The sequence below is a fragment of the Fonsecaea nubica genome (genome assembly GCF_001646965.1).
Source record: "Fonsecaea nubica strain CBS 269.64 chromosome Unknown Scaff116, whole genome shotgun sequence".
Lineage (NCBI taxonomy): Eukaryota > Fungi > Ascomycota > Eurotiomycetes > Chaetothyriales > Herpotrichiellaceae > Fonsecaea > Fonsecaea nubica.
In genome coordinates this window covers 67,855-95,834 of record NW_019173789.1, presented here as the reverse complement: position 1 = coordinate 95,834, position 27,980 = coordinate 67,855, and the positions used below count along the sequence as shown (strand labels likewise).

General features: G+C 53.1%; 12 protein-coding genes across 12 annotated transcripts; 5 read left to right on the top strand and 7 right to left on the bottom strand.

Moving 5' to 3' along the window:
- Nucleotides 1–519: 519 nt before the first annotated feature.
- On the bottom strand, nt 520–1,236 carry AYO20_10622 (hypothetical protein; the record flags this gene model as incomplete). The annotated part of the gene is made up of 1 exon (XM_022648878.1): nt 520–1,236. The coding sequence occupies one exon, from the start codon at nt 1,234–1,236 to the stop codon at nt 520–522; it is 717 nt and encodes a 238-aa protein (XP_022495181.1).
- Nucleotides 1,237–1,741: 505 nt separating this feature from the next.
- On the bottom strand, nt 1,742–3,094 carry AYO20_10621 (hypothetical protein; the record flags this gene model as incomplete). The annotated part of the gene is made up of 1 exon (XM_022648877.1): nt 1,742–3,094. The coding sequence occupies one exon, from the start codon at nt 3,092–3,094 to the stop codon at nt 1,742–1,744; it is 1,353 nt and encodes a 450-aa protein (XP_022495180.1).
- A 922-nt stretch (nt 3,095–4,016) lies between these two features.
- AYO20_10620 (hypothetical protein) lies at nt 4,017–5,774 on the bottom strand (the record flags this gene model as incomplete). Its single annotated transcript, XM_022648876.1, has 1 exon — nt 4,017–5,774. The coding sequence occupies one exon, from the start codon at nt 5,772–5,774 to the stop codon at nt 4,017–4,019; it is 1,758 nt and encodes a 585-aa protein (XP_022495179.1).
- Nucleotides 5,775–7,111: 1,337 nt separating this feature from the next.
- On the bottom strand, nt 7,112–7,868 carry AYO20_10619 (hypothetical protein; the record flags this gene model as incomplete). Its single annotated transcript, XM_022648875.1, has 3 exons — nt 7,112–7,362; nt 7,410–7,772; nt 7,826–7,868. 3 exons carry the CDS (start codon nt 7,866–7,868, stop codon nt 7,112–7,114), a joined length of 657 nt encoding a protein of 218 aa, XP_022495178.1.
- Nucleotides 7,869–8,247: 379 nt separating this feature from the next.
- On the top strand, nt 8,248–9,516 carry AYO20_10618 (hypothetical protein; the record flags this gene model as incomplete). The annotated part of the gene is made up of 2 exons (XM_022648874.1): nt 8,248–9,366; nt 9,415–9,516. The coding sequence occupies 2 exons, from the start codon at nt 8,248–8,250 to the stop codon at nt 9,514–9,516; spliced, it is 1,221 nt and encodes a 406-aa protein (XP_022495177.1).
- A 612-nt stretch (nt 9,517–10,128) lies between these two features.
- On the top strand, nt 10,129–12,855 carry AYO20_10617 (hypothetical protein; the record flags this gene model as incomplete). Its single annotated transcript, XM_022648873.1, has 5 exons — nt 10,129–10,219; nt 10,503–10,696; nt 10,746–11,389; nt 11,438–12,597; nt 12,659–12,855. The coding sequence occupies 5 exons, from the start codon at nt 10,129–10,131 to the stop codon at nt 12,853–12,855; spliced, it is 2,286 nt and encodes a 761-aa protein (XP_022495176.1).
- A 447-nt stretch (nt 12,856–13,302) lies between these two features.
- AYO20_10616 (hypothetical protein) lies at nt 13,303–14,703 on the top strand (the record flags this gene model as incomplete). The annotated part of the gene is made up of 1 exon (XM_022648872.1): nt 13,303–14,703. One exon carries the CDS (start codon nt 13,303–13,305, stop codon nt 14,701–14,703), a length of 1,401 nt encoding a protein of 466 aa, XP_022495175.1.
- Nucleotides 14,704–15,068: 365 nt separating this feature from the next.
- On the bottom strand, nt 15,069–16,028 carry AYO20_10615 (hypothetical protein; the record flags this gene model as incomplete). Its single annotated transcript, XM_022648871.1, has 2 exons — nt 15,069–15,775; nt 15,836–16,028. 2 exons carry the CDS (start codon nt 16,026–16,028, stop codon nt 15,069–15,071), a joined length of 900 nt encoding a protein of 299 aa, XP_022495174.1.
- Nucleotides 16,029–16,710: 682 nt separating this feature from the next.
- Nucleotides 16,711–17,827, bottom strand: AYO20_10614 (hypothetical protein; the record flags this gene model as incomplete). Its single annotated transcript, XM_022648870.1, has 2 exons — nt 16,711–17,745; nt 17,795–17,827. 2 exons carry the CDS (start codon nt 17,825–17,827, stop codon nt 16,711–16,713), a joined length of 1,068 nt encoding a protein of 355 aa, XP_022495173.1.
- Nucleotides 17,828–18,230: 403 nt separating this feature from the next.
- On the top strand, nt 18,231–19,613 carry AYO20_10613 (hypothetical protein; the record flags this gene model as incomplete). Its single annotated transcript, XM_022648869.1, has 4 exons — nt 18,231–18,331; nt 18,383–18,422; nt 18,477–18,955; nt 19,013–19,613. 4 exons carry the CDS (start codon nt 18,231–18,233, stop codon nt 19,611–19,613), a joined length of 1,221 nt encoding a protein of 406 aa, XP_022495172.1.
- Nucleotides 19,614–21,812: 2,199 nt separating this feature from the next.
- On the bottom strand, nt 21,813–22,300 carry AYO20_10612 (hypothetical protein; the record flags this gene model as incomplete). Its single annotated transcript, XM_022648868.1, has 2 exons — nt 21,813–21,971; nt 22,094–22,300. 2 exons carry the CDS (start codon nt 22,298–22,300, stop codon nt 21,813–21,815), a joined length of 366 nt encoding a protein of 121 aa, XP_022495171.1.
- Nucleotides 22,301–24,236: 1,936 nt separating this feature from the next.
- On the top strand, nt 24,237–25,405 carry AYO20_10611 (hypothetical protein; the record flags this gene model as incomplete). Its single annotated transcript, XM_022648867.1, has 4 exons — nt 24,237–24,945; nt 25,021–25,090; nt 25,145–25,318; nt 25,369–25,405. The coding sequence occupies 4 exons, from the start codon at nt 24,237–24,239 to the stop codon at nt 25,403–25,405; spliced, it is 990 nt and encodes a 329-aa protein (XP_022495170.1).
- Between the last annotated feature and the right edge of the window lie 2,575 nt (nt 25,406–27,980).

The window sequence follows — 27,980 nt, the reverse complement described above, 5'->3', positions numbered from 1 at the left end:
ACTTTATGCAGAACCTGGCGGCGTGGGATATTGACGATGCGGATTTATTGGGTCACGGTGGCACGAGATTCAACATCAAGTGGGACAAGGACCAAGCATGGGGCCACCTACCGCCCTAAGCTGGCAGGGCATTAGGAGGGAAACATGGTCGTGCCATCGTGATGGATGGGGAGGGGAAGCCTTTCTTGTAAGATCACATAACACTGAGGTAGCTTAACGGAGAGAAGAACAAACAACACCAAGTGGGGAAGGGAAAAGATGTCGGGGGTGAAGGGGGGAGTGTAGGGGGTGGGGGGGGGCAGTGGTGGGGGTGGGGGGGCGAGCGTGTGGGCTGCGGTTGGGCGTGGTGGGAGTTGGCGGCGTGGGCGTGGGCGGGTTTTTGCTTACTCGCCGTCTCCAGCACGAGGGCGCAGGGTATTATTATAAAGATAATGTACAACAATTCGCCCTTTTTCGAAGGTTCTACCTTGTTTCTTTTTGTCTCTCCTAGCTTTTGCTCGTTCTACGAAAAAAAAATACCTAGTCGAACCGCTGTCCCTCCAGGGGATCCCTCGTCCCCTCCTTGTCGAGCAACTGCACCACGGTCCCATCCTCGGTCTGTAGACTCCACTCGAGCGTCTCGAAAAACCCGCCGCGGCTGTTCCGTCGGAGACTGACGAACTTGGTCTTTGCCGTGCCTCGCGTGCCCTTGACCCAGAAGCTGATGTCGATGGTGCCCTGCATGGGCGACAGCTCGCCGCTGATCCACGGCACCTTGCTGGCAAAGTAGATTTCGTCGCCGAGCAGCTCGCGCGCGTGGCGGTTGGTGCGCAGGGCGTACAGGATTGAGTTGACGGTCGAGGACGATGACTTTTCGTAGTTGAAGATGGCCAGCGACGCGAGCGTCACCAGCACGATGAACACGGGAAGGGTCTTGAGCCAGATCGAGATCGGGCGCGGGAGGTCCGGTAGTGCGCGGTCCGGGCGCCGCGAGAGAAGAGGTCCTGACCCTTCGCGCGGGGGAGGGACAAGTGGCCGCACGATTCGGTCGTCGATAGTAGCGGAGGCGGCGGCGGAGGAGGAGGAGGATGACGACGACGACGATGCGCGGAATGTGTTCAGTCTCGGGGCACGGATCGAAAAGGGGTCATGCTGGTAATGCGCCCGCAATATCGTCCGGCGGAGAGACAGGGAGAGCGGGAGTGTCTGGAGCTGGGAGAAGCTGTAGGCGGTAGGGAGGAGCTTGTTCGCACCCATGGTGGCGGTTGGGGGGAGTTTGCTGTCAGGGAGGGGGAGGCTTCGTCGCGTGGCTGTTTATTTCTTTACAGCATACAGGGCGCCCTTCTTGAGAAACCGAACAGACCTGGGAGTATCGCCAGCGGGCTGGAAATTGAGGCTCATGAGATGGAAAAACCTACGTTGCCAGATGCGGAATTATTCTGGGGGAGCAAAGGCCGCTTTAAGCCCGAGCCGAGACAGCTACATATTACTTGCTGGCCACCAGGCTGCCAGGCTCCTAGGAGTTTTAGTAGAGCCACCAAGCCCATCTCCTACCTACATACGTGGTACGTCTCTCCTACTAAAGAGCACACATTTTTCTCCTCGTGAAATGGACATCCACCCTCGAATAATATCACGAGGCTTCTTCGAGCCATGGTCCCAAGTGATTTTAAGCCCTGGCTACAAATGGCAAATGGCGACTGACATCCCATGCACTCTGCTTTTCCCATCCCATGGTCAGGACACGACACATGTCAAGCTGCTACACAATTCTGGCGGGACGCCGACTGGACATCTCCAGCCGTGACCAGCGCGAAGAAGCCACTCGGCCCTCCTTGAACACGGCCAGCAGGTGTTTCTCAGGTCTGTCGAGAACGGTAACGTCCTCCAACGGGTTTGCGTTCAAGATCAACAAGTCCGCCACGAAGCCCGGCGCCACCCTCCCAAGAGAATCCTGTCGGCGCATCATCCGAGCCGCGTTGATTGTGGCACTCTGGATGATCTCCAAGGGAGACTGCACTTGTCGCCGCAGCTCAAACTCCTTGGTCTGCGCAAAGTGCAAAGGTCCCAGGAGGTCGGTGCCGAAGCAGACAGTGACGCCTGCGTCCCTGGCTAGCTCGATGGCCCTGAGCCCGGATTCGAGGGTGTCCTTGAGCTTGGCTACCGATTCGGGGCTCACGAAGCCGCCAAACTCGGGCAGCGATGCGGCGGCATACGCCACCAGGGTCGGTGTCAGATAAACCCCTTTCTGGGCCATGAGCTCCGCGGTCGCTTTGTCGAGGAAGTTGCCGTGCTCGATCCCGAGGACACCACAGTTTACCGCTTGCCGTATCACCGCCGGAGTGTATGCGTGCGCCGTGACAAACGTCCCGGCATTGGAGGCCACGGTGGTGATGGCCTTGATTTCATCCTCGGTGAATTCCATGTCGCCCAGACCTCCGCGTGGGCTCGAGACTCCTCCACCAGCCATGATCTTGATGAAGTCAGAGCCGAGACGGAGTTCTTCTCGCGTGAACTTTAGACACTCAGGCACGCCGTCCACGATCCGACAGGAGAGCTGTTTGGCGCCGCCGTCGTCGAAAGCAGATCGCCTGTCCCCGCAGCCCCCGGACTGCGACAGCTGACGCCCTGCGATGAAAAGCCGGGGACCAGGATGGATGCCTTCCTCAAACGCAGCTTTCAGCGGTAACAGCGCACCGCCACAGTCTCGCACCGTGGTGAAGCCCCGGTCGAGCATCGCTTGGCCGATCTCCGGCTGGCGAAGCAGTGACGTGTCCGGGGAGAGATTCAAGATGTCGTCAAAGCTGCTAAACCCCTGCACTGCCGCCAGGTGCACATGGCAGTCCCAGAGACCCGGTAGGATGTATTTGCCCTCGAGGTCGATGCACAGCGTGTCTCCTCCGTTGTCAGTCGTATTCCTCCCACCTTCGTCCCCAACATATCGGACGAAACCTCCTCCCAACCCGACGGTGGCGTTGTGCCGTACACTCCCGTCGACGGGATCAATGACACGGGCGTTGGTGAGAATATATGTCTTGTGGCGTGGCAGTTTCCACGGCGTCGTCACAGCATCGACATCTATCGGGGGATCGAACTTGAGGGGAGGTATCGCCATGCTCAGAGTATAGTAACTTTATTCTTTTTCTCTGGCGCTCAGGTTTGAGTTTCTTGGTAGCGAGTAATCCAGATCAAGATTCAGATTCAGGTTCAAAGAATACTGTATACCAGAAACTCCTCGAACACCGTTCAATTAACCAACACGGGTCTTTTGTCTCTCTTATATCACCCACCCCAAGCGTCCGAGTGATAGATAGCCAGGGCAGGCAGACAGACACTCACTCGCCCACCCGCCGACATCCCCGTCGCCACTTGTGGAAACCCATTTCATTTTCCTCGTTCATCAATATTTCTTACAATGTACAATGGCTGACTTGTCCTCTTCTCTTCTCTGCCTGCCACTGACCTGACCAGGTCTGGCCTAGCTTGGCCTAGCCAATCATGGGGATCTGCATTTTTTTTCGCTGTGGCCTTCTCGACTTGGACACTGGATGGCATGGATAAAAGTGGGGCCTTGTGTGTACCATAATGGACTTACTTGATACCACCCTGGACATGACCTGGAGGGTGCACAGGGTGTCGGTCAGAGACTTTCCTATCTCGTCTCGCGTCTCGGTAAAGCTAAGGCTCTATAACCATGTACCGAGTACTACCTTGGGCGATTACGAGGTATTTCCCAGTGCCGCCTCGTCAGTGATTCGTACTCGTACTTGGCGTATAGACACACCCTTGGTTCATGGCGATGGGCAATAGGTCAGCTGAGGGATCAGTGATGTTTGCCAGCTTGCCAGGATAGATCAGACCTGATCAGACTTGATCAGACCAGACAGGGAGGGCACGGTACCAGGGTTACACTAGCCTAGCGCACCGGGTACATACCCTACAATCGCTGCATGACTTGACCAAAAGGGACGGAATACAAGCCTAGTACGAGGTCCTTATATTTGGCCTTGAAAACGGCTTGCGCTGGTGAGAGGGTCTCAAAGCAGTAGAATCTCCACGTCCAAGTTCCTCAACACGTCGCGCCAATCCACGAGGACGATACCGGCATCACATCCTCGTCGTGCGGCGACTTCTTCGCGTTCACTCCAGATCCGCTTCACGACCTGGTGGATCAACGTACGGTTGGCGACCCCGAAGCCCGTCGAGAGGCTCAGGACGCTGTCGGCCAGTGTCTGCGCCTCCATCGCGTAGGCTTCGGCGGCGGCGATGAAGATGGGCCAGATGGAGACGGCGGCGCGGTCCATTTCGAGCAGCGACGCCGCTGCAGACAGGGTCTGGGATACCTGGTCCGCTACCACCGAGGGTGGATGGCGCAGGACCACGCAGAGCAGGTAGATGGTCACGGCCGAATTAAACAGGTTCAGGTTCGACACGATGAACTTGCGCTGCTCTGCGCGCTTCTCCACCGCCCGCTGTCTGCTCATGTAGAGCTCGACCTCTGTGTCCAGTGGAGAGTTGAGCGCGATGAGGATTCTACTCGCCTGGGCCAGTTCATCCTCCGACAGACCTGGCTTCTGGCTGCCCCTGAAGGCGCCTCTCGCCGCCAGCTGTCCCTTGAGGAGACGGGCATCATACAACGCCTTCATCAGCCGCGACGTACTACCGAGCGTATATGCGAATCGAGGGTCAGCCGTGACGTCTTCCAGCACCTCATGGAGCGTCCTATCCGTACTGGGAGTGTCGCCACCGATGATTTGAGACATGAGCGTGTGCAGAACGAAGCTCTGTGTGATTACCCACGCCTCGTCCGAAGTAACCCAGGGCTTTTGCATCAAAAACTGCGCGACGTATTGGATTGAACCTTGGAGATGGTGCTTCAAGCCTTTGGACTGACCGTGAAAGACATGCTCGGCGAGCGTGACGGTCAGCATTGCCGCCAGCGTACTGCTAAAGTCCTCCGTTGGACGACCGAGGCTGCAGCGAAGGTGGCGCAACGCAATGCCAAAGTGCTGCGTAGCCAACCTGCGATAGCTGGCAGGGTTGGGCCCATTGAGGTTGGACAGGTGAAATGCCGACTGTGCGAGGATCCCGTGGAAGAGGGATCGGGTACTGTTCGAAGTCACGTCGTGCACTGCGAGGCACGGGTATGTTGACTTCCAGGGGCTATAATCGTCGTTGATGGGCGTCATCATCACGGACACATTGGAGATGTAGTGGTGGAAGAGCTTGCTGTCTTCGCGTGATCCATGAGGGATCAGAGAAGTGGACAAGGCTGCCGGCATGGAAACCGTGGATGATTCAAGATCTGCATGCTCGCGGTTGCCTCTTGCTTGTGGTGAAGGGGCTGTAATCACTGATGGTCCAGTAAGCGGGCTTTCCAAGCATCCTACACCCTCTTCTCGAGGTCGAGGCGCTGTCTCCCTGAACGGGACCACCGGGGCGGCCAAAGTACCAAGGCCTTCGTAGCTCGAAAACGTAACGAATGGGCTGCGATGATGGTGTAAGACACATCGACACCTCTTCTTCTCTGCGTGTGTAATCAGATGCCCGACTTCTTTCAGTGTCCAGGTCGGATATCCATCCCAGGTCAATTCACAGGGATAGGCACGTCGCTGCTGTGGCTCGTATTCCCCAGACTCGGCGTCGACCCACACGAGTCGGATGTCGTAGCCCTCACAGGTCAGACGTGAGCGAAGGCACTGCGTACACTGGGGGACGAGATTGTCGCAACGGACACCTCGGCGGCGGCAGGTCCAACAAGCCGTAAAAGTCCGCTGGGAGGCGACTTTGGGCATCTCTAAGTGGCCATTGGGTAGATGGGGAGGTGGACTCCCGCTTCCCTCGGCGTGAGGATTAGAAGGAAAAGGAAGGCCGGGACGAGAAGAATGTGTCTCGCGGGTCAAAATCTTGGGCGAAGTGTTGAAAGGGTCATTTTGGGACGTCGATGATCAACGATTTGCCTGGTCTTGAAGAGGAAGTCCATAACGAAACCTGCTTCCCCACTGCATCATATTTGTAATGGGCCGGTCAGCCTCGTGGGTTTCTATTTGGCCACGTTGATACTGCCTGGCCGGACCAACTAGGCCTGGCCATCTGAGGTGCCTACACGAGGCACCCAGAGAATGTCCCTCATCACACACTACACAATGTATTCGGCTTCTTCCCTACAGTCACGACAGTTCTGTAGATTGTTCTTCATTCTTCATTGAGACATGCTCAGCATGTGCACTATCTTCTTCTTCCGGCTTATCGCTTTATTCTCAATATCCTGGCCGACTGACGCAGTCATGGTCCTTATTCCTGGTGACGCCTCCTTAGCCAACAACTTTGCATCTCTTCTGTCCTGCAACAACATCCGAAGTCTGCGCCAATACTGAATCGCCCACACGACCCACTCACAATCGGATGAAGTCGGCCTGCTGACTGAAGAGTCGATCTTCATCCATGGGACCCACCTCGTTGTCATGATCATGAGGAGTCACGGGAGTGACGGGACACTGTCCTCCAAGGGGTTTGTCTGTTCGGGATTCCACGAGAGTCGAGGGGTTCCGACTGCGGGAACTGTGCAATGACTGTCCGCCGTTCCCACCTCCTGCTTTGGCAATATGGGGATGCGGGCATCTGGCGTTGCGACAGATGCCAGATCTAGCTTGATCACGACATTGACGGAGATGCCGGCAAGGACAACTTCCACCTCGCTCGCAGTAGCCAGAAGAAGCAAAGTCCGAACAAGGTGCAGCCCAAGGCTCTACCGGTGCATGGGAATAGGGACAAGGGGATCGATTGCATCTTCCAGCAAGGAAGTATTTGCACGTCGGAGAGGTGTTATGGGTGGGAACATGACTGAGATTACAGTTGATGCCTCGAGAACATCGTTGATTGCAAAGGACAGAGGGGCATAATGCAACCTTCATGGGGTCGTGGAGATGGAAACAGTTCGTGCCACGTGCGCAGTACCCTAGACGGACAGGATTAGTATCTCAAGCTTCAAAATCTGGCTTTCTGCATAGACTGATGTACCACGGAGACTGTATTGTTGGCATTGCCTCTTTTGAACGGTCGGGCTATTTCTTGCCGTCAGTAAAGAGCGCCTTCGAAGGGGGAGACAAAGGAGGGAGAATTTGCGCATGAGCTATACAAACCGAGATGTATCGTTGAACTTCTGCTGCTGAGTGTGCAGTGGTGAGTGCTGGTCATGCGTTATTCTGTGACGATATTCCGGAGTCTGCGCTTTGATGCTTACCCCCGAAGATTGGTCGGACGCTTGGAGGGACTGAAGAGGTGGTTGGTAGGCTTCATTTCGCTGGCCAAAATCGGTACTACAACTGGTCATCAAATCCTCCGAAGGCAGTGTACTGACTTCAACGTCCCCAACGGACAGATCTGCAAGACTTGAGAGGGCTCATTCAAATGGGGGATCATTGACATACATTCACTGTTTTCGGAGACCTGCGTCTGCTGATCTATCTCAGGAGTTGTGAGCTCCGCATCAGAGCCGGGTATCGAGGACAACGAGTCGTTCTCAACAGTCGTGGTTTCGGAATCAACATCCGTGCTCTCCTGTGTCGACTGTTTGGGTGACAACCAGTTCTGGATCCGGGTCTGGTGCCATTGCAGAGCCTGCTTCAAAGCGCCAGAGGCTTTCTGTCTGACAGCAGCTATGAATGTCGGCTTTGGATATGGGGAGTACCGTATTGATTGGATCAGAGGGGCCTTAATCTTTGCAGGGTCACTGTTGCTCTGAGGAAGGGAAAGGTACGTTTGAGAAGCAACATCGCGATCTTCTAGCGGATCTGTACGATCTTGTCAGCGTCTTGACGAGCAGTGTTCGCCGTTCTTGATGTACTTTTGGAATGTTGTGTAGAGGGTTCCATGGCAGCTTTACTCATGGTCTTCATACGAATGAAGAGCCAGTGAGAGATTTTAACTCTAATATGTCATGAGTCACAACATCTAGAAGAAGGATACAGGCCATCGGACCAGATAAAAACTCCCTGTGAGGGTGTAGTGAATGTGAGGACCAAGCATGAAGCCTCTCGAAATGGACAAGGTTGGCAAGGCTACGCTTGCCTCCTTTAGACGGAATAGTCCTTAGCAGGCATGTTTGCCGATTGGCCAGCCCTCCTCCAACTGCGCTTGTGAAATAATTTGGATCAGAGCTCCGAGACAGTTCTGTGTCCAATTGGCTTGATACATCAATGCCAGAAGACAATGAACTGATTTAGGGGGAACGCACATCCGATTGCGCTCTATATTACTATTCCCAAAATGCTCCAACCGCGAATACCTCTCCGCGCACTGTGCAGGAAATGTCAACTGCCGTCACCCGGCTTTCGCAGGACCTACGCTCAGGTACAAGTCATCGACCCTGTGCAGCCGAGCGGTTCGGTCACAGAGACCACCGTCACAGATCTCCCTCTTGCCCAAGCCGATGATCGCACTTCGCTATCCAAATTCGAAGTTCGGCTCCGACGTTATACTCCTCGAACCCCAGGTATTCGACATCTGGTTCGCCCATTGAATGAACATCTATGGAAAGGTCGACCACATTTCCCTCTCACATTTCCCAAAAAGGGTCATGGCAAAGGTGGCCGAAATCATACTGGACATGTCGTGGTGCGGCATCGTGGAGGTGGTCATAAGAGAAGGATACGAATTGTTGATTTTGCAAGACACACTGGGGGAAAGCACCTGGTAGAGCGAATCGAGCATGACCCAGGTCGCACTGCTCATATCGCTCTCGTGAAGAATCTTCAGACCGAAGAAAGGAGCTATATCCTAGCGGCCGAAGGTTTGCGAGCTGGGGACACGGTGGAGAGCTACCGATCAGGTCTGCCACAGTCACTGATCGACGAAATGGGCGGACATATCGACCAGGGTGTCCTGGCGTCCAAAACAGCACATCGGGGCAATTGTCTGCAGTTGGGCATGATCCCTGTTGGCACCCCCATATTCAACATTACTCCGACGAAAGGCGACATTGGCAAGATCTGCCGAAGTGCTGGGACACATGGAATCATCATCGGGAAAGGGGAAGACACGGTGCAGAAAGAGATGATGAAGTTGATTGGTGACAATGGCGACATGGATCTGTCTACTCTAAGCACGGAGCAATTGAGAAAATTCGAGAAGGCGGCCAACTATGTTACCGTGCGCCTGTCCAGTGGGGAGGTCCGACTCATCGACAAAGACGCTGTGGCAACCATTGGCGTTGCAAGCAATGTCAACTTCAAATACACCTCTCTGGGCAAGGCGGGTCGGTCGCGCTGGCTCAATATTCGACCGACTGTGAGAGGTGTGGCCATGAACGCAGCAGACCATCCGCACGGTGGTGGTCGAGGTAAATCCAAGGGTAACCGCATCCCGGTGAGCCCTTGGGGAATTCCAGTAAGTGTCCTTCTGCTATTATTATTAGCCACTCTAACCCGTCATCAGGCGAAATCCGGCTTCAAGACGCGCGACAGGCACAAAATCAATCCTCTCGTTGTTACCCAGCGTCCCAGGAACCAGGGACGACGCAGAAGAGGTTATGCGTAGATCAGGACATGTATCAATATTGTTGGCATTGACGCACTGTAAAAACTCCTGTCTCGGACACGGGCTTGTCTTGTCTGGTGGCTTAGGAATTATGGTAGTGAGGGCGCAGACTCCGACGGTGCAGAATCATTTCCGTTCATCTCTCTCGAACCGTAGGAGGATTCTTTCATGGTTACTGTACCTCGACCTCTGTACCAAGTGCACTGGGGAGCCGGGGAGCCTGGGAGCCCACTGCCCAGACGTCCAAGTTCCGCTCCTGCCAAGGCCAACTCGCCCAGCTGGCCTCCGGGGATCCACAACATGCACCTATCTTTCCTACGAGAATCCCCATGCCCCCTGGGTGCCCCCCATTGCCCCCCCGATTCTTAGTCATCTCCAACTTGTCCCGACACCACCAAGTTGCTCTCCATGGAGAAGCGCTACTAGTTCTGGGTGAATCGCAAACCTTGTCGCCGAACCTCCACGCGACGGCGAGGTTCACTTCGGCTTGAGTGTTGTTCTCCTCGTTAACAAATTACTTCATGGCCTCACTACAAATCACCTTTCATACTTACGTAATCTATATATCTCTTTGCGCAGAAATGGACAGTTAGCCATGGACACAGAAACAGAATGGCCGCAACATCTCTCGTCGACTTCAGGTGCGAAGCGTCGATCTCGGGTTCAATCAGCTTGCCAAAGGTGTCGCCGACAGAAACTCAAGGTGAGTCAGCCCTGCGCCATCCCCTATGCATACATGTTGATGTCGATGCGCAGTGTGATCAAGAGCGACCTTGTTCATTGTGCCTGAGGTCCGAGGTTCCTTGTATTTCAGAGTCCAGGCCAAGGTTAGTCGTCGCCCTTGTCGCTCTACGAGCATTCCAACGAGATCGTCTTGTCGTGAGCTAAGGAAGGATTACTCCAAGTTAGGCGCAAGAAGTCAAGGCTCCATTCCCCTGAACCAGATAATGGCCAGAGCGAGAACCAGAATGGAATTGTCCCTCCAGGTTTACATCACGCCACGAGTTCCTCCCCGCAACCACGATACAGCCATGGAGACGATCGAGAAACCAGTTCTACTCCTGGCCAGCAAACGAATAGTCCAGCCAAGGTCAAGGGACCCGTCAGTCTCGATCGACTCTCAGCGACAGATCCTGAAGCCTACAACCAGAGGATCTCATCGGCGGGATTGACACAGGAGGTCAGTCTGCCAGAATACGTGTCGAATATGCTACTGATGGGGAACTCAGATCATTGACAACTTCAGCCCCGAGATTGTCCTTGAGAGCTCCACCTCTGCCCTCCCTGGGGGCTTGGGAGGCTCTCAGGGGGTGTTCGGAACATCTCAGGACGATATCACGATGGAACAGCTGCTCGGCCTCGAATTACCTTCCAAACGCGTGACAGACTATTTCCTAAACACCTATCTCGATGCTGTACATTGGTTTATGATGCTTTTCCATGAGCCAACATTTCGATCGTCATATGAGAGACTGATGGCGACAAGGAGATTTTCGCGGTCCAGGTCAAATCAGGTCATCTTCATACTTCTGGTACTATCCATGGGCGCACATTACGCCTCGGAGGACGACGTTCGACAGAGGTTCCCTACCTTCCAGTTGCAGACGTTTCGAAAGCTATCTCTCAAAAAGGTCGAAGACAGCATGCATGCCTTATACGACGCAGCGGATCTCGAGTCTGTCCAAGTGTGTGTTCTTCTTGGGTCATATTATGTCTATTACGGCCACCCCAACCTTGCATTTGTTGTTCTAGGGGCTGGACTCAGATGCGCCCAACTCATGCTGCTGCACAGAGAGTCAGCATGGCGAGGTTTGTCAGAGATTGCGAAAGAAGAGCGCAGACGAGTCTTTTGGGCTCTTTTTATCTTCGACCGGTAAGTAGAGGAGCTGACCGGCCGCACTTCTTCTGATTCGGATTGTAGGTTTGCGGCAACAATGTTTGGTCGGCCATGTGGCCTTTCCATGGACGAAATCGACATCAAGATCCCCGAGAATATCGGCGACACCACCGTGCAGCATCCCTCCTTTCGCTCCACTGCGACCATGCCGGACGGGACCGTGGAACCAGTCACGACATTTGCCTACTTGAAGTACAAGGTCAAGTTGTATCAGATATCTTCGCCTATTATTGGTGACTTATATTTCCATCGAAGTCGGAGTGTCTCCGAGTTGGCACTCAAGGTCTATCGCATTGACAAGGAGCTGTCCGACTTCTTCAGCTCACTGCCGCCGGAGCTGAAGTTGGAGGATCTGTGTCGAAACCCGGCGGAACCTGTAACAGCAAATTCCAGGCCCTTTATACTACAAGCTTTGGCTCTTCAGATTGCGTACGATAATGTACAGATACTTCTACACCGCCCCTTACTCTCACAAGATCTGCGAAACTTCAAGACAGACGCTGGAACAGCTGGGTCCCAGAGTTCGACATACTCCTCTGGACAGATCGACTTTGCCAATGACAACAAGCTGTCACATCGACATGTACATGAAATCCTACTGGCAAGTCGAGATAAATGTTGGGAATCCGCCATCAGATCTTCTAAACTGGGCGACTACCGCCAATGTTTGGTCTCTGCACGGGAAACCCACGCCGCAGCATTTCTCGGGATCAATCTTTTCACAGCGGGCATGGTCCTTTGTATCGTAGCTCTCTCACGGCCTCTGTCCTCGGAGGCGCAAATGGCTAAACAGGCCGTTGCTCGGATCATGTCCCTCTCACGGTTCTTGTCTGACAGAGCCCTCCTCTCGGCGCAAACATCAAAGATTTTGAAGGATCTTATTCGACTCATTGGGGAGAAAGAGATCAAAGCGATGCTTTCGGAATCGGACAACTCTCAAAATATGACCTCCTTATCAGGGACAAGGGTTAGGGATGCGGTAGGCTCCTCTGCTGCCACACCTGGTCCTGCTTTTGGCGATCCGCAGTATTCTGAGGACGTGACGGCAAATTCCACCACGACAAGGACACAGGACGAATCTGTTCCTTTCACAATGAACCAAGTCCAGACCTCCATCGGCGACTTTGACTTCTCGGGCTTCGAGAATATAGATTTCAACAATGGTTTACTAATTATGCAGCAAGGTAAGAGCCATCGTTCAGGTCGTTCTGTCGTGTGTCTTTGTAGCTAACAGATGTTGCAAAGCGATGTTCCCGGAGGTCTCTGAGACAGATATGGAGAGGTCAAATGGCGATGGAATCAACCAGAACGTGGCTCCATACGGCGCCGACAGTTCTTATGTCAACCAAACAGGCGGCAGCGACATGGGGCTGTTGGGTCCTGATCTCAGCATGGTGAATGCCGTTGGGCAAACCTGGCTCTGGGATTCTGCTACATGGTGATCGATTTATAGCCACGGGCACAGTTTTTCGTCCTCGTCGGCTTGAAAAGAGAGTTGAGTGCTTCAAGTAAAAGAGGCGAGCGACGGAAGCCCAATAATTCAAGACGAAATGCAAAGTGCCTTGATAGAGCAGGACCGAAATGAGTGGAGAGTCCCGCATATTGCAGCACCTCATATGGACCCCAGGCCCGATTCCACAAATGTACAGGAATCTGATTACTTGGTTCGGTGTTCTCAAAAGCGTTGAGCCTTGCCATGCCACAAGGCTGTGCTCGTTCGGGAAACCTTCCCTCTTCCAAAGTGGTGTCCAAAACATTTCAAAAAAGTTTTGTGGTTTGGGAGAGAAAGTTGCTGAATCTCCAAAGCCTTGGAGGTTGTGCTGGGAAAATCTCTCGTTGGCCAAGACTACCTCCACTAATACTGCGTGCGACAGATATAGAAATCCAAGATGGCCAAAACCAAGACGAAATCAGGCTCGAAACAACGAGATATCCTCCGCTCAACGACCTCTCCGCTCGTGAAAGGCGTTCCGAAAAAGTCGCAGAAGTCGATCGAAGACCTCCTCACCGAGGCTGCCGAACTCCTTGAACAGGCTCAACCGGAACTTGCGCTTCCGCTTGCGGAAGAGGCCCTGAAGAGACTCGAAGCCGAGCGTCAGGAACAGCATGCTCCCAAGGAGGATGAGATCGAGATCGACGACCTGTTGTCCTTGGCCGCGCAGGGAATACCCACGCTGCCGTCCGTTCTGACCTTGAACGCCGAAATCCAAGTTGCATTGGGAGATGTGGAGTCGGCACGACGAAACTTTGTACGCGCGACTCGGATCGACAAAGACGGGGCACTGATATCGGCGGAACCGTGGCTTTGGCTCGCGCAGCTGTGTGAAGAAGGTGGGGCAGAGAGTATCAGATACTTTGAGCAGGCGTGCGAGGTGCTCAGGAATGAGATCGAGGTGCTCGAGGAGGCGGTCAACGAGATGGACACCGGGACGGACGGGGATGCGGGCGCGAAGAAGGTGCTCGACGAAAAGAAATCGAAGCTGGCAGACGCCCTCTGCGCCATGGCCGAGGTCTACATGACTGATCTGTCGTGGGAGAACGACGCCGAGTCGCGATGCGAGTCGCTCGTCACCGAAGCCGTGGCTGTGTGCCCGGAATACCTGAGTGCCGGGGTGCTACAAACACTGGCGAGCGTGCGAATCAGTCAAGAACGGATAGAGGACGCCAGGACAGCCCTCAAGAGGAGTCTCGACATCTGGAACGACGTACCCTCGGCCTCTGTCCAAGATCCCCTAAAGGACCAAGAAGCCAGCGCGGGCGAAGATGGCCGACGGCCCGACTTCGCCACCCGCGTCTCCCTCAGCCGCCTCCTCATGGAGGTGCAACTCGAACCCGTTGCCATGACCGTCCTCGAGGGCCTCGTTCGCGAGGACGACCAGAGCGTCGAATGCTGGTACCTCGGCGGATGGTGCCAGGTGCTCGTCTCCCAGAAAGGGGATACCACCTCCGAAACGAAAGCCAAGTGCCTCGAGACCGCGAAGCAGTGGCTGGACAACTGCCTCCGGCTGTACCGCGTCCAGGGGTACGAGGACGAGCGGCTCCGAGAGCACGCGGCCGAGTTGGTTGACGGGTTGAAAAAGGAGTTGGGGCTCGAAGGCGAGATGGATGAGGACGACCGGGACTGGGAGGACGTGGACGATCAGGACGACGACGACGACGACGCAGAGGAAGATGGAGACCTTGAGATTGAAGCCGATGTCGATGTCGACGCCGAGGACGATGCTGCTCGTCGTCATCCTGGAGCGAGTGCCAAAGCCACAGCCAAGGACGAGGACGTCGAAATGACCTGACCTGATCAGCTAGTAGCTATGAACATTTATCCCATTCTCCTCTCCTCCTTGCCACAGATCTCGTGGGACTTCGAGGCTTCGGACATGTTTAACGACGACCAACACGGGGGATATAGACACTACCGAACCGACTACCAAAAATACTTTCTCTCATGCGAATGGCACGACACGACATAGAGGAATGAATAAATACAAAGTGGCAATCGCCTGCCTGCTGTCATGGTCTAAAAGTGCAAACTGTATTCTGTCTGTCTGGTACACTGATGAATGATTAAGCCGCTTCCTCTGCCTTGATGTGATGACTGACTGCTACCTACCATCGTCTCGAGTCCAGTCGATAGCGTATCTCGTATATACATCGTACATCATAAAGGCCCGTCTCGAAAAACCCGGGCAAAAGTCTCTCGTGGCGTCTCGGGCTTCCAGTCAAAGAGCTCGTTATCCAACTCGCCCACCCCATCCGCGACACCATATCCGCTGGCCAACAAGGGCTTGATGCTATACATCATCTCAGACAAGTCGTCTTCGTCCACCCTGGCTTGTTCTTCGAGTTCCTTGGCCTCAGAGACGTCCACCCAGGTGATTCGGTATTTGACCCCTCTGACTTGCTCCAGTTCGCCTATCAAGTCTTCGATCTTGCCTGTCCACCCTTGTACCCGCAGTGTGCGACCTGGAACCCCCTCAGAGGAAATTCGTAGTGAATCAACGGTATACCGTGCGATATCGGGGATGCTTGTGACACCGATCCTGTTCCCAAGCTGCCCATACACTTGTGCCGTGAGTTTCTGATGGTCAAACCCATAGAACTCGTCAAGCGCCCATTCTGTGAATATGCCAGTGACCATGAGGGTGTATTGAAAACCGGGTGCTTGAGCGGCTTTACCACGCAGATAGGCCCTGACGGCTTGTTTGTCGCGGAAATAGCGCAGGGCTTGGATCTGTCGTTGTGCGATGTCGCTGTTCCATTCCGAGGCATACCAGTGCTTTACGCCCGCAGAGACGGCAGCATCAACCATGGCGGGTTGTAGGATCATCAGGGCGTTACCGATTGCCGATACGACGTGCGTGAAGCCTGCGCGAAAGAGTCAAAATGCAGTCGTGTGAGAGACGGCCGAGTTGCTGGCCTGCGAACCTTGATACGATCCTGCTTCGTAGAATGAACCAACCACAACTTCGACGTCGGATTCGTTGAATTTGCTGGCTCTTTCAGGGGTTGCGAGAACGGCAATGCGCTTGAACTGATGTCTCTGACGGATAAGCTCATCTAGGAGAGGTTTGCCCAGAGCGCCACTTGCGCCGATCAAGAGGACTGAAATATCCGCCATGTTTGACTTTGATGTGACAGCAAGCGAGGAGTTAATAGTCTTGATATCCTCAGCCTGAACTGAAAAAGGACATGATGGAATGTCCTCGAGAAGCGCCGCTATTTGAACTTTTCATGGCTCCCACGGCAGGTTTGAGGCGGTAGATGTTAACCTCAAAAATTCAAAGCCGCCTCACGACGATTTGATCCTGCGAAAATAGTATTGGCCTCTTGTGTGCTGAGTGATGCAGGTGCGCGACTTGCGGCTGTATTCCAACCTGTTTTGGCAACAACTGAACCCGAGTCACGTTTCTTTCCCGATTCGGACATTGGTATATCAAATGACGGCATTGTTTGGAGGCATTTCCAGATAGCAGGATGACTAATAGCTGGTAGGAGCCGCTCAGCATTCAAGATCGATTGAGGGAGAAGGTTGCCGCATGGTCATTCATCGCCGCATCGAGTTCTGCTGAAGCCACTCGCCGTACCGAGGACTCGGGCACATAGAATTTTGGAGGAATTGAGAACGCAATCCGTCACCAGTGGCGTTGGCATCCGTAGGGAAATCTAAACCCAAATGGTGAAACACAAGGTCTTCGTCAGTGAGCATAATCGCATCTGCAGCAAATACGGCCAGGCCTGGCCTGGCCAAATAAGCAGTCATCTCGGACAGGACGAAACTCATAGAGTATTAAGTCGACCGATCAGTCTTCTTGCCACGCACTCTTTTTCACCACCTCTTGAGATCTAGAGTTTCCGATGCCCACCTTGACCTTCGACCAGTCACGCTGCATGAGGTGATCGCCTTCTTTAGCGTCCCTTCTGTTCTTCTCCAGATAGAAACGGCCACCTTCATAGCAACCCAAGTATAGACCGCTACCAAGAGATGTCCAAGTAGCTCGGAGGAGCGCACCCCGGAACAGCCCGCGGGTGCCCTCGGCCTTGAGAATTTCTCTAGCCACGATGAATGCGCTTTTGCGTGACCCTTGAACGCCTGCCATGAGGAATTTGGACGTCTTGCCTTTGGATTCCATCCTGGGTATATCATCTCCGGATCCTGCAGCGAGCATGATTCTGGTCTTGACGACGTCGATCGGAGTTGTGATCCACGCGGCTCCGCTTCCGGCAATAGCGGCACTCATCGCAGTGATTCGCGCGCGCTCACCTATTCCCTCGACAGGTCTCCCGCCATTTCGATCCTTCCGCCGTTGCATGAAATATCCTTTCAGATACTCAAAGGTTGGAAATTGTAGTGCGGTGAATGGCAGATTTCTGGCGGCCAGCGCGGTATACCCCCTCCATAGTCTTGAAGGATTGTGTCTGAAATGCTTGAAGACTTCCCAGGAGGTCGATGTTCTCTTCCCTCGAGCACTAAGCATCTGAGCGTTTTGCTTGAGAACCTCCGCTGGGGTGAGGATGGCGCAGCTGACAAGCTCGGCACCACCACTCGCTGCAGCATGGATAGCAGGCTGAGGAAGGAATATCGTGGAGTTCGGAGGCACTGCTTCCGAGATACCGAACTTCAAAGCTTCGTAGGTTGTGAAGAATGCACCAGACGAAGGAATGGTGATGAGGATGACGGAACCGACGCCTTGGTAGAGACCACGGAATAGAGAAGGCTTCGTCTTGCCACTGGCATCTTTGTATAACTGTTCATAGTGTTGCGATTGAAGACGTGTCTTGAGAGTGTCAAGAGGATAGACAAGCAGATCGACAGTGAACGCAGCAAATGCACCAGCCTATGCAGCATGTTAGGCAAAGGAAGAGAGCTGGGACCGAGTCACTCACAAACCAGATGTCGGAATTGGTATTATTAGACATGGAATACAACGACAAGCACACAAGACAGAAAGAGATCTATATACTCCGTCAAAGGTTAGAGAAGAGAAGGTGAATTGGACGACTGGCCAAAATTATTTACTTGGTGAACACCGATAAATTATTTGGAGAGACCGTCATTGATCACTTGCCTCCGCAGAGAACGCTCCGACACAAGGCTGAGTGACAGCCTTGTCACTCAACTTGAGCATCGGGTGCCCGCCACCACAACCAAGTGTTTCTTGTTCCAAGTAGCCTGTTGGCACTATGTAGACTTCCAGCATCAATCAATTCTGTTAGATAGTATTAATTTTGCCAAGGAAGACTCCAGCGCACAGATACAAAACTGAGCCCGCATTCCACGTGACTCGGCACACTTTCCTTGTCCATCACCACCACCGCCAAAATGTCCCTCCGCACAAAGACGGTGCCAACGGCGTGGATGGGTAGAACTCATCTCACACCCACCAACACAACACTGCCAGCAGTCATGGCGTCCGTTCCGGAGTACGTTCCCTGATGGCTTCGTTAATGTTCAGATCACTGACAATCATGCAGAAAAGAGACGCAGGTGAAGGCGGTCCAGCTTGAGGCGCTGGTAAGTGCAATTCTTTTCATTCGCTCCTCACAGAGTTAGTGACGAGATGGAAAGGTCGTCATGAAAGTGATCAAACACTGCGCCAGTCGCTTCCCAACCATCGCAACCGGCTTCCTAGTCGGCATGGACAACAGCAGTGGCACTCTCGAAGTGACCAACTCTTTCCCCTTTCCTGTCGTCGATCTGCCGCCAGAGGCGCAATTCGACAACCAAACTCAACACTTCAACGCTGCTGCCTCCGCTCCTCGCGCAAAGGCCAACACTGCCTACCAAGCCGAGATGATCCGTATGCTACGTGAGGTCAATGTTGACGCGAACAATGTCGGGTGGTACACGAGCGCAAATTTAGGCAATTTCGTCAACGCGAACTTCATTGAGAATCAATATCACTACCAGAAAGAGTTGAATGAGAAGACCGTGGCACTGGTACATGATGTCAGTCGCAGCTCTCAAGGAATCCTGAGCATTCGCGCCTATCGACTGTCACCACAATTCATGACGGCTTACAAGGAGAACAAATTCACCACTGACAAGTAATACCCCACCCTTGCTTCTAATTGAGAGCTCTGGTGCTAACGATTGATGGACAGTCTCCTTAAGTCTGGTCTCAAATACTCAGATATCCTCGTCGAAGTCCCTGTTACTGTCCACAACTCGCATCTTGTCAATACCTTTCTCCACCAAGTGCCCCGCATGTTGGCCTCGGGCGTCCTAAAACCTCCCAGCTCTGTTGACGAGATTGAGAATAACCCCGTTGTCAAGAACGACACCCTGGCACCATCCTTCGATTCACTGTCAATCTCTATTGACCCTTACCTCTCTCAAACCTGCGACAACCTTCTTGACAGTATCGAGACCCACCATGTTGAAGCCAACAACTTCTCTTACTATTCCCGCGCTCTGGCCCGCGAGCAGGCTAAGATCCAGCAGTGGCAGCAGAAGCGTAAGGCAGAGAATGCGGCGAGGGCACTATCGAAGCAGCCACCGCTGCCAGAGGATGAGTGGCAGAAATTGTTCAAGTTGCCTACCGAGCCGAGCCGCTTGGAAAGCATGTTGAATAGTCGGCAGGTTGAGCAGTACGCCAGACAGGTCGATGGCTTTGTTGCAGGTACCACAGGGAAGATGTTTGCTGTCAGAGGAAATCTGTTGCCTGGCGACGGTACCGAGAACAGCTCACCGCGGAACGAATAAATGGAGTGGTGGGCGTGATGCCATCCATATCGAACGTCGCACAACCCAGCTCTTCGTGATGGTAATGACTGACCACAGGCACGTGGTAACATGGAGAGAACAAAGGATAAGGCTGAGCTGAGAGATGATGTCGTTCAGGTCTCGAGCTGATCAAAGGTCTTTGGACTAGGTCATGGACCGGACGAAATGAGACGGATTTGAGCACTGAAGTCGACATGAAGTGATATGCTATGAGACCGGAACCGAGCACGCAGCCGGCACAGAGTGAAGATGAACCCAAAAAAATGAACAATGAAATGAGCATATGACACCATGGCCCGGATGTGACGCGGACTTTCTTGACTCTACCGCCTTCTGCTGATTCAACCATGCCACGCATTTATTGCGCAGCATGCCAGATTATGGGAGGAACGGTGGTATTATCGGGGGCGTTTTGGTGTCACAACCAGGCTCGAGGTACTCGGGCGCCATTCTAGCTGGTTTGCTGGTGATCACAGAAGGGGCAAAAGTTAGCGCTTGTTAACCCAGCCATGCAGCTGGTTTCAGGAAGATGGAGATTCTATCTGGCGTACGGTAGAAAGTGGTCAGCGTCAAGCCCTGCAGGCTCCATACGGGAGACGAGGAACAGAAGAGACAGCAGACAGCAATTCAATCGGCCGCGATGGTCACTTTGTACATTTTTGCTTCGAACCTCACAGTTTAGTCTGTAGGACACATGGTCTACTTCTTTCGGGAGAGAAGCTCTCGCCATGAATCTTCCCTTGTGCCGCTGAGATATTGGGTCGCATTGACAGCCCGTGGTGCGGATTCTTGCAGGTCTTCTATGTCGTGATGCCGCAGCGTCCATGATGTATAGATCTTCTACAGGAAATAGCTCAAGAACGCAATCACTGTGGTTGAGCCGGAAATGACTGGAGAGGATACCTTCGCTATGAACGGATCGGGCCTTGTCGTCATCCACACAGGCGCAGAGTTTGCTTGCACCTCATGTCAGGACTTGTACTCGATTGAACTGGTGCAGACAACTCGCGTCGTAATACGTATGGATGTCGAGATAGAGAACTTGGGGAGCTATTATTTGTTCTCCTACCATTTCACCTTAGCACAGCTTTCTCGGTGTGGAGGTACGGTACTACACCCGGGCGGGATTGAGCAGCTTTTCGCCCGGGAGTTCGAGGGTGGCTACGTTCGTACTTACTCTAGGTCGATCTGTGCAGGGATCTGTCTATCTACATATCTAGTCACCGGGGAAACACGCCATGGGTTTGGTCTAAGAAGTAGCGAGAAAAGGAAAGGGCGAGAATCGACACAGCAAGACAGCAAGAGAGCCAGAGGAAACAGTGGCAGACAAGGGCGTCGGGCAGCTGAAGGTAAAGGCAGAAGAGATGCAGTCATCTCACAATCCTCAGAGCTGCCACACAAGGAAAGGGCGGGAAAGGAAAGAGGACCTTGAGGGTTCTCCAGCAGCTTCTTCGGTAGCCCGAGCTCAGGATATTGCACCCTGTCCATGTCCTTCAAACCTGGCGGGCGGAAAGTCAAGCCGAGCAGACATTCTCTCTCGCAGAGAGGAGAAGACGGCCCCCGACAAGAACGGCATCTTCCGGATCTCGGGCCACGCCCTCACTGAGTTTGAACGGCCTCGAGCCATCCATTCACACCGCATATGTTTGAGCCCGGTCAAGCAGGTTGTGTTTGACACAGAAAAGGTGGTGAAAAGGACGGATATGTTCAAGAGAAGTAGCATAAACTCCCAATACATCAACATGAAACCACCAACGTCGTGCGTGTAAGCCAGCACACAAACGCCAAACATCATTCATTGCAAGAAGCAGAGAAACCTCGCCGCTCTGCATGACCCTGAAGCACCTTGCCAGCAACAACCCGTTCGGTGGACTTGTGCTAGCGCCGCTCGGAAAAAAGACTTCTATTGACCCAGATGTATCAACAAAAATGGAAAGCCCACCCAATACATTTTGACGAACTCGGCGTAGGTCCAGGGAGAGCGTGTCGTAGTAAAGCCGGGGAGCGGGTCGTCTCTTGAGCCCATTCAATATCTCGTAAGTGCCATGTGATTGTTGAATCCCTCTCTAATTCAGCAGCCAAACCTTAACAGCAGGGCAGGCAGAATGTTTCTGTCTGTGTTCAAACCAGGCGACGAGGTGAAACCGTGTCGACTTCCAAGGTCCTAATGGTTCTGGCCTAGTTCCAATTTCGAGCTTCTGCGCCCTGGTCGGCGTCTCGCGCTCTACGCTCAGCCTCGGAGCCCGAGTTCAGCAGTTGGTTCTGGGTCTGCTTTTTCTGCGCTGACAATTGGGTGGAAAGTTTCCCACCCGTCTTGCTGGCCCTCGCGGCGCGCTCCTGGTGACATCAGTCAGCTCAAGGTCCTCGCCAGGGTGATAGGCCAGCATCGAGGCGAAGGCCGCAGAACCACGCTTCTGGCCCTGGAGACACCTCTTGGCTGCGATACAGCAATAACTCACCTCTGCTGCTCTAGCAGCAGCACTTCTGGCATCATCGGCGCTCGAGGCTCCATCTCCACCACCAAGAGGTCGACCAGGAGTGCTGCTTGTGATTTTCTGCGGGACGGGAGCTGTAGTTTGTTTCGGTTGCGTGCTCGCTCCAACCGTACGGCCAGGAGTGGAAAAGTTGTCAGGTTTGTTGGCTGATTTCGAGCACAGATTTCCCATCGCGAAGGTTCGCGGGTCTACGGATAAGGCAAATATGGGGCCCGAGATGCAGATGTGGAGCTTTAGTGAGCGAAATAGGATGTCTAAACGACGAGGGGGAGGGGCTGGGGCAAGGAAGTTAGAGCACAGACGGTGGAGGATGAGGGATGAGGGATGAGGGATGAGCAGTTTGTTTCTGTTATTCAAGAAGCGATGGAAAAGAGGCGGTGCATGGTGTGTGGTGGGGGTTTTGACTTTGGACCTTCGTTTGCACAATGCGCCGTTCGGTTTCGGGAGGAATTGGGGGGAACCAAGGGACCAAGAAACGCACCTGGGCACCTACGCAAACCACCCAGTGCCCAGACATGCACACACTTTGTCAGAAGCGGATCCATGCTACGCCGTGCTAAACCTGATCTAGCTGCCGTGGTCGAGCACGTGCAAGGCTGCGACTACGGCGCCGCACACTGGAAATAATACGAAGCACTTAATTCCAACCTCACCAGAGGCATTCGACTTGATCTATCAATCAACTAATCAACACCATTGCAGACAACATGACCGAGAGATGCTTTGTCTGCCTCACCTATGTGCCGGTATCATTAGAACGTCAAGTGAAAACCGTCTTTCACAGAATTTTCACGCATTTTAAAGGGCTAGGAAAGAAAAAAACGGCTCCACTCTCAATACGAGCCAGACTCGGGAAATACGACGCGAATGTAAGAACCATGAAAAGAAAATTACCATTTCAAGAGCGCACTCTTTCAGAGGCCCCATCTGAACCACAAGTATCTGAAATGGCGGTATGACCAGTAGCACGTCTGCTGCCCATCAACCAGTCTGGAACTCGACCAATGAAGACACAGGTCATCCACCATGTCATTGCTTGCCCTGTTCTCTGTTGTGGTCGATGTTGGTTGAGCCGGGCCTCGGTGATGGGCACTTCTCAGGCTGCGACGCGTCTTGCTCTGAATGAACGCGTTTTGGCTTGCCAAAGCAGACCTCGCTCTATGCATCTTGCCCCGACACAAGGTCTAGGTCAACATCTCGATGGTGGCTACAAAGCGACCCTGTTGCCCACAACACCTCAACAATGGCTGGAGTTTGGGCATTTGAGGGGTGAGCTCCACAATCTATCACGCGTCGCGCTGAAATATTTCTCATTGCCCTATGCTGTATCCGTCCTACTGAACCAAAGAAATACAGAAAAGTCTAAATGCACGCTGTCGACCCCTCGCCGGCTAATTGAGCAGGTACGTGTCGAGGCGTCGAGCGCTTGGAAGACAACCAGAGAGTACCCCAATGCTTGTCTTGATATTTGAGTGGACAATGTTACTCTGGCCTCCCAACCTGAGCCACTTTCGGCCACTGTTACATCCATCCACGTTTCCTTCCCATGAGTTCCTTTCACGCCGCTCAGTCGAGAGTGGTAAAATCAAAACACAGACCATCCACCGCTCAACCACTCTTCTATTTTGCCTTGTTTTTTTTTTCCTCTCTCTCCTTCTGGTCAAAACTTTATTGGACCCCGATAATGCCTGGTCTTTCACAGCATCTTTGAGTTCGAGACAGAGGAACCGCCTGGCTCAACAAAATGTTGTTCATTTGGTTGTACTTGCCCCCTAGTACAAATATTGCACTGTTTTCCTTGTCCTATGTCCCCCCTTTTTCCAGAACCCATACAGCACTTCGACACAGCCCGAACTTCTGAGAATATCAGATTCGAAAGCCACATTCAATCTGACACTGAACTCCAACCTCAATCACCCTGCACTCTCCGTTGTCTTGAAGACAACGACCTCCCACACAACAAAGGTACAATTTGAGTCTGGCCCCTTCCTCCCTGCCACTGGATGCTGACTATTGCCGAAGCGCCTACAATATACCAGGCGTCCTCACCAACACCCCGGACTTCTCACCACAGACCTCTACACGTTCAACCACTAGAGTAGTCAAGATGTCCGGCAAGTACAGCTGCACAGTGTGTGACAAGAGCTTCACGGCCAGAAGCACTCTCAACGGCCATCTGGCGAGCGTTCATCTCGGAGAGCGCTCGGTCTGTGATGCCTGTCAAAAGGTCTTCACAGACAAGTCCAACTTCCGCAGGCACAGAAAGACCTGCTCCGGCAACGCCGGCCTTTACAGGTGCGCATGGCACCAGCTCGGTTGCAACCACACCAGCAACCGTGTCGACAATGTGAAGCGGCACGTCAGATCGTGCCCTCACAAGCCCATTGCTTGGGCAGGCGAGTTCCCAGCACCCATCAGGGCTGGGCTCGTTCAGGGTGGCCAGGTCCCAGACAACGGGACGCCACAGACCTCCGGGCAGCAGCAACTGCCCCAAGACGCCTCCGCCCTGGCTCAAGGGCCTGCTGTCACGCCCACGACGGGCGTGGATGCCTCCCAGCAAGGCATCGACTTGGCACTGGGTGATCCCACCGATCCGGTGTGGTTCGCCGCCAATTTCCCGCAATTCGACGGGTACTGGGTACAAGACGTACCCCAACAGGCACCGGGTGAAGTGCCTCAATACCCAGTGGCCCAGCAGGCCGCTGGCGGCTTCCAACAGGGCTTTGGCACTGGGTGGAACGCCGTCGGCAATGGCCTGTTCACAGGTCACGGGGCTGGCGGAGATACCTTCCTGACAAAAGCTCCCGCAGTAGCCAGTGATTTCACTGGATTCTACTAGTTGCATTGACGACAAACGGTTCCTGAGGCGCCCAGGATACTCGACGTTGCAGGTCAGGATGGCATCCGAGCCACCGAACTTGGTCAGGGCGGCTGCGACACATCAAGCACCGGCAGCAGATGGTGGTTTTGGAGGCAACCAACCAGTTTTTTTCGACCGGCTGTTTGTCACCACAGCCTGACACTCGACATCAACCTCCTCGACATCAACCTCCTCGACATCAACCTCCTCGACATCAACCTCCTCGACATCAACCTCCTCGACATCAACCAACGATGCTTGCAACCGCGAAAGGCAACTCAGGCCGTTCAGTCACTGTTTGAGCTGCAGATCAACCAGTGGCTTGTTCAGTCAGTTCTTGTCTGGAACATTGTACAGCTTACCTTCCTCCAATCCACAGCGTCTGGATTGTCAACATCTCGAAGAAACCCCAATGAGGCTATCAAGCCTGGAAAGTGGGTGGCAGGGTGGTTTTCCTGGGTTTCTTCGTCCTCCATGATCCGTCTCACTCCACAAAGTCTCGACCGTGTCTCAAACACTTGCTGCTGCTGTTTGAGCGGATCACATCGCTTTACCAAAGCAAGACATCATCAAGAACATTCAGTCTACTTCGACATCTCCGGCTTCATGTTCTTGCACCTCACTCATTCATCGACGGTGTCCTGGAAAGTGGGCGGTTGAGTGTGACTGGTCTTCAGAGGTTTCAGGTTTTCTCGGAGTTCGGCGCTGAGTCTCAAGGCTGTATGGCAATCAACATCAACACCACATCAACATCAACACCACATCATCAACCCTCTACAATCTCTACAATATGTCCCCTTGGACAATCCTGGAAAGTGGGTGGTAGGGTGGCTCCAGGACTTCTTTCAACACATCTCGGCTTGTCACCCAACGAACTTCAGCACAATCTGCAAACTCGATCGCCATTCAAGCCTTCTCTCCGACTATTGGCACAGGATGTCAACCTCATATTGTTTCAAACCAATGGAATCTGGAAAGAGGGTGGTAGGGTGGTTTCCAGCATTTCTTTTCACACAACGAACACATCACCGACACCCTCTCGACTTGCAGATTGGGCTTCACAGTCCTCAAACACGACACAAATGACGGAAACAAAAAGAAGCGTCACGTTCCAAAAAAATCCAACTCGTCACAACGGCAATCACAGCACAATCAATCGACTGCTCGGAAAGAGGGTGGTAGGGTGGTTCTCAGAAGTCTTGTCCATTGTCCAACACCGAACAGCAATCTCGTCATCGCTCCTGTTCTTCGGGGGTCCAACAATCCCCATCGTCTGCTCAGGAGCACAAGCAGATCTCCTCGATCCCCGAGCAGTATACGGCACAAACTCACCTGAGGTTTACACTGGGCTCAACACAACCAACGATCGGAACTCTCAAACATACAATCCTCTGGAAAGAGGGTGGCAGGGTGGCTTCCAGAATCTCTTTGCAGAGTCAGGTCCATCTTCTCGGGCCATTGACCTCCTCATCAAAACACAACACATCGACGTTCTACCTTCGATTCATCCCTCAACTCGACAAAGTTGTCAAAGGTCCTCGACGATCGAGACATCTCACCACATCTCACGACTTCATTTCAATCGACATACCTTGTACGACATGTTCGAATTTTGCACCATGAATCCAACATATCCGGACAACCAATTTTTTTTTTTGGCTACATTTTTGAGGCATCATACCCATGTACAACTACAACTATTCACGAATCACGAATCACGAATCACGATAATATTCAACCTTGTACGACTATATTTCTGGAAAAGAGGGTGGGGAGGGGCAGTCTCCCGGACCTCTGTGTCAGTTACAGCTCTGGTAAGTCGACTCCCGTCCATGGGCTCTCCTGCTTGCGCCACAACCAACGTGCTGGTCCAGAATGCAGGCCAGATATGTAGATACGAGAGATATCTGTTCATATTTGGCACAATGAACAGGAAGGAATCCGTACTAAAGGATGGTTCTTGCGACAAGTGGGGTGGAAGCGAAGCTCTGAAGGCCATGTACAGCTGCGTTTACGTCAGTACATTGTAACAGGGGCTGTTGAGCTGTCGGGCTGTCGAGCGTAATATGATTCACATGCAAGATAGGGGCAAAGAATGAATGAACTTTGCTTGATTTTCTTCATATTTTCTCTGATTTTTTCATTCTTTTCAATCATTCAGATTCCTGCCATTTCTACCCAGCTTTTTTGCATGCCGTATATCTTCTATCTCACCAGCATCAAATCTCCTTTCCGGCCCCAACACCCGCAGGCCCTCGCCGCCGCCCTCACGCCTCCTTGCCCTGGCTCGCAAATCACCGACGCGGTAAAAATGACAGTCCGACTGCGCTAGCATACATCTGTATCCTCCGTCTACCGTGTGCTCTCTCTCTCTCTCTCTCTCTCTCTCTCTCTCTCTCTCTCACTCTCCCGAGGAGTCGCACGTCCGTCTAGTTGATGTATGAAAGCCGCCATGTGTAGGAGAATCATCTCTCCATTTGCATCCTCCACCCCTTGTCAACCCGCAGACATGGAAACCCCGGAATACGACTTTTCCGTTTACCGATTTTGGAAGCCACCACGCACTGAAAGCAATCAAAACAAAGAGATAAAAAACAAGATCGCTTCGCTGTGCTGAAGGCTGCAAGTCGTCATCATCTGGAAATAGAATCCTGTTGCTGGATGAGAATCATGTTGTAAAAGGAGCGTTAAGATTTTTCGTAGTGGTCGTCGTTAAGCCGTGGAGAACAAGTTGGTAAATATGGCTGCTGTTGCCATCAGGTAAAAAGGCATAGCAGGTGTTGGTGACAAGGGATTGCTCCCTAGTATGGTATTTCTTTTCCTTTTCCAAGACCTTGCGGTCGTGCATTTGGCGCCTGTAGGTCTCTGTCTCGACAACGCCAGCCATTATAATGGTAGACAAATGGTTCTGTATAACCCGAAAGAAAATGTGTACAGGTGGGGTGAGGGCCTTGTGTACAAGTGGCAGGGATGGAAAGGGATTTGTACATA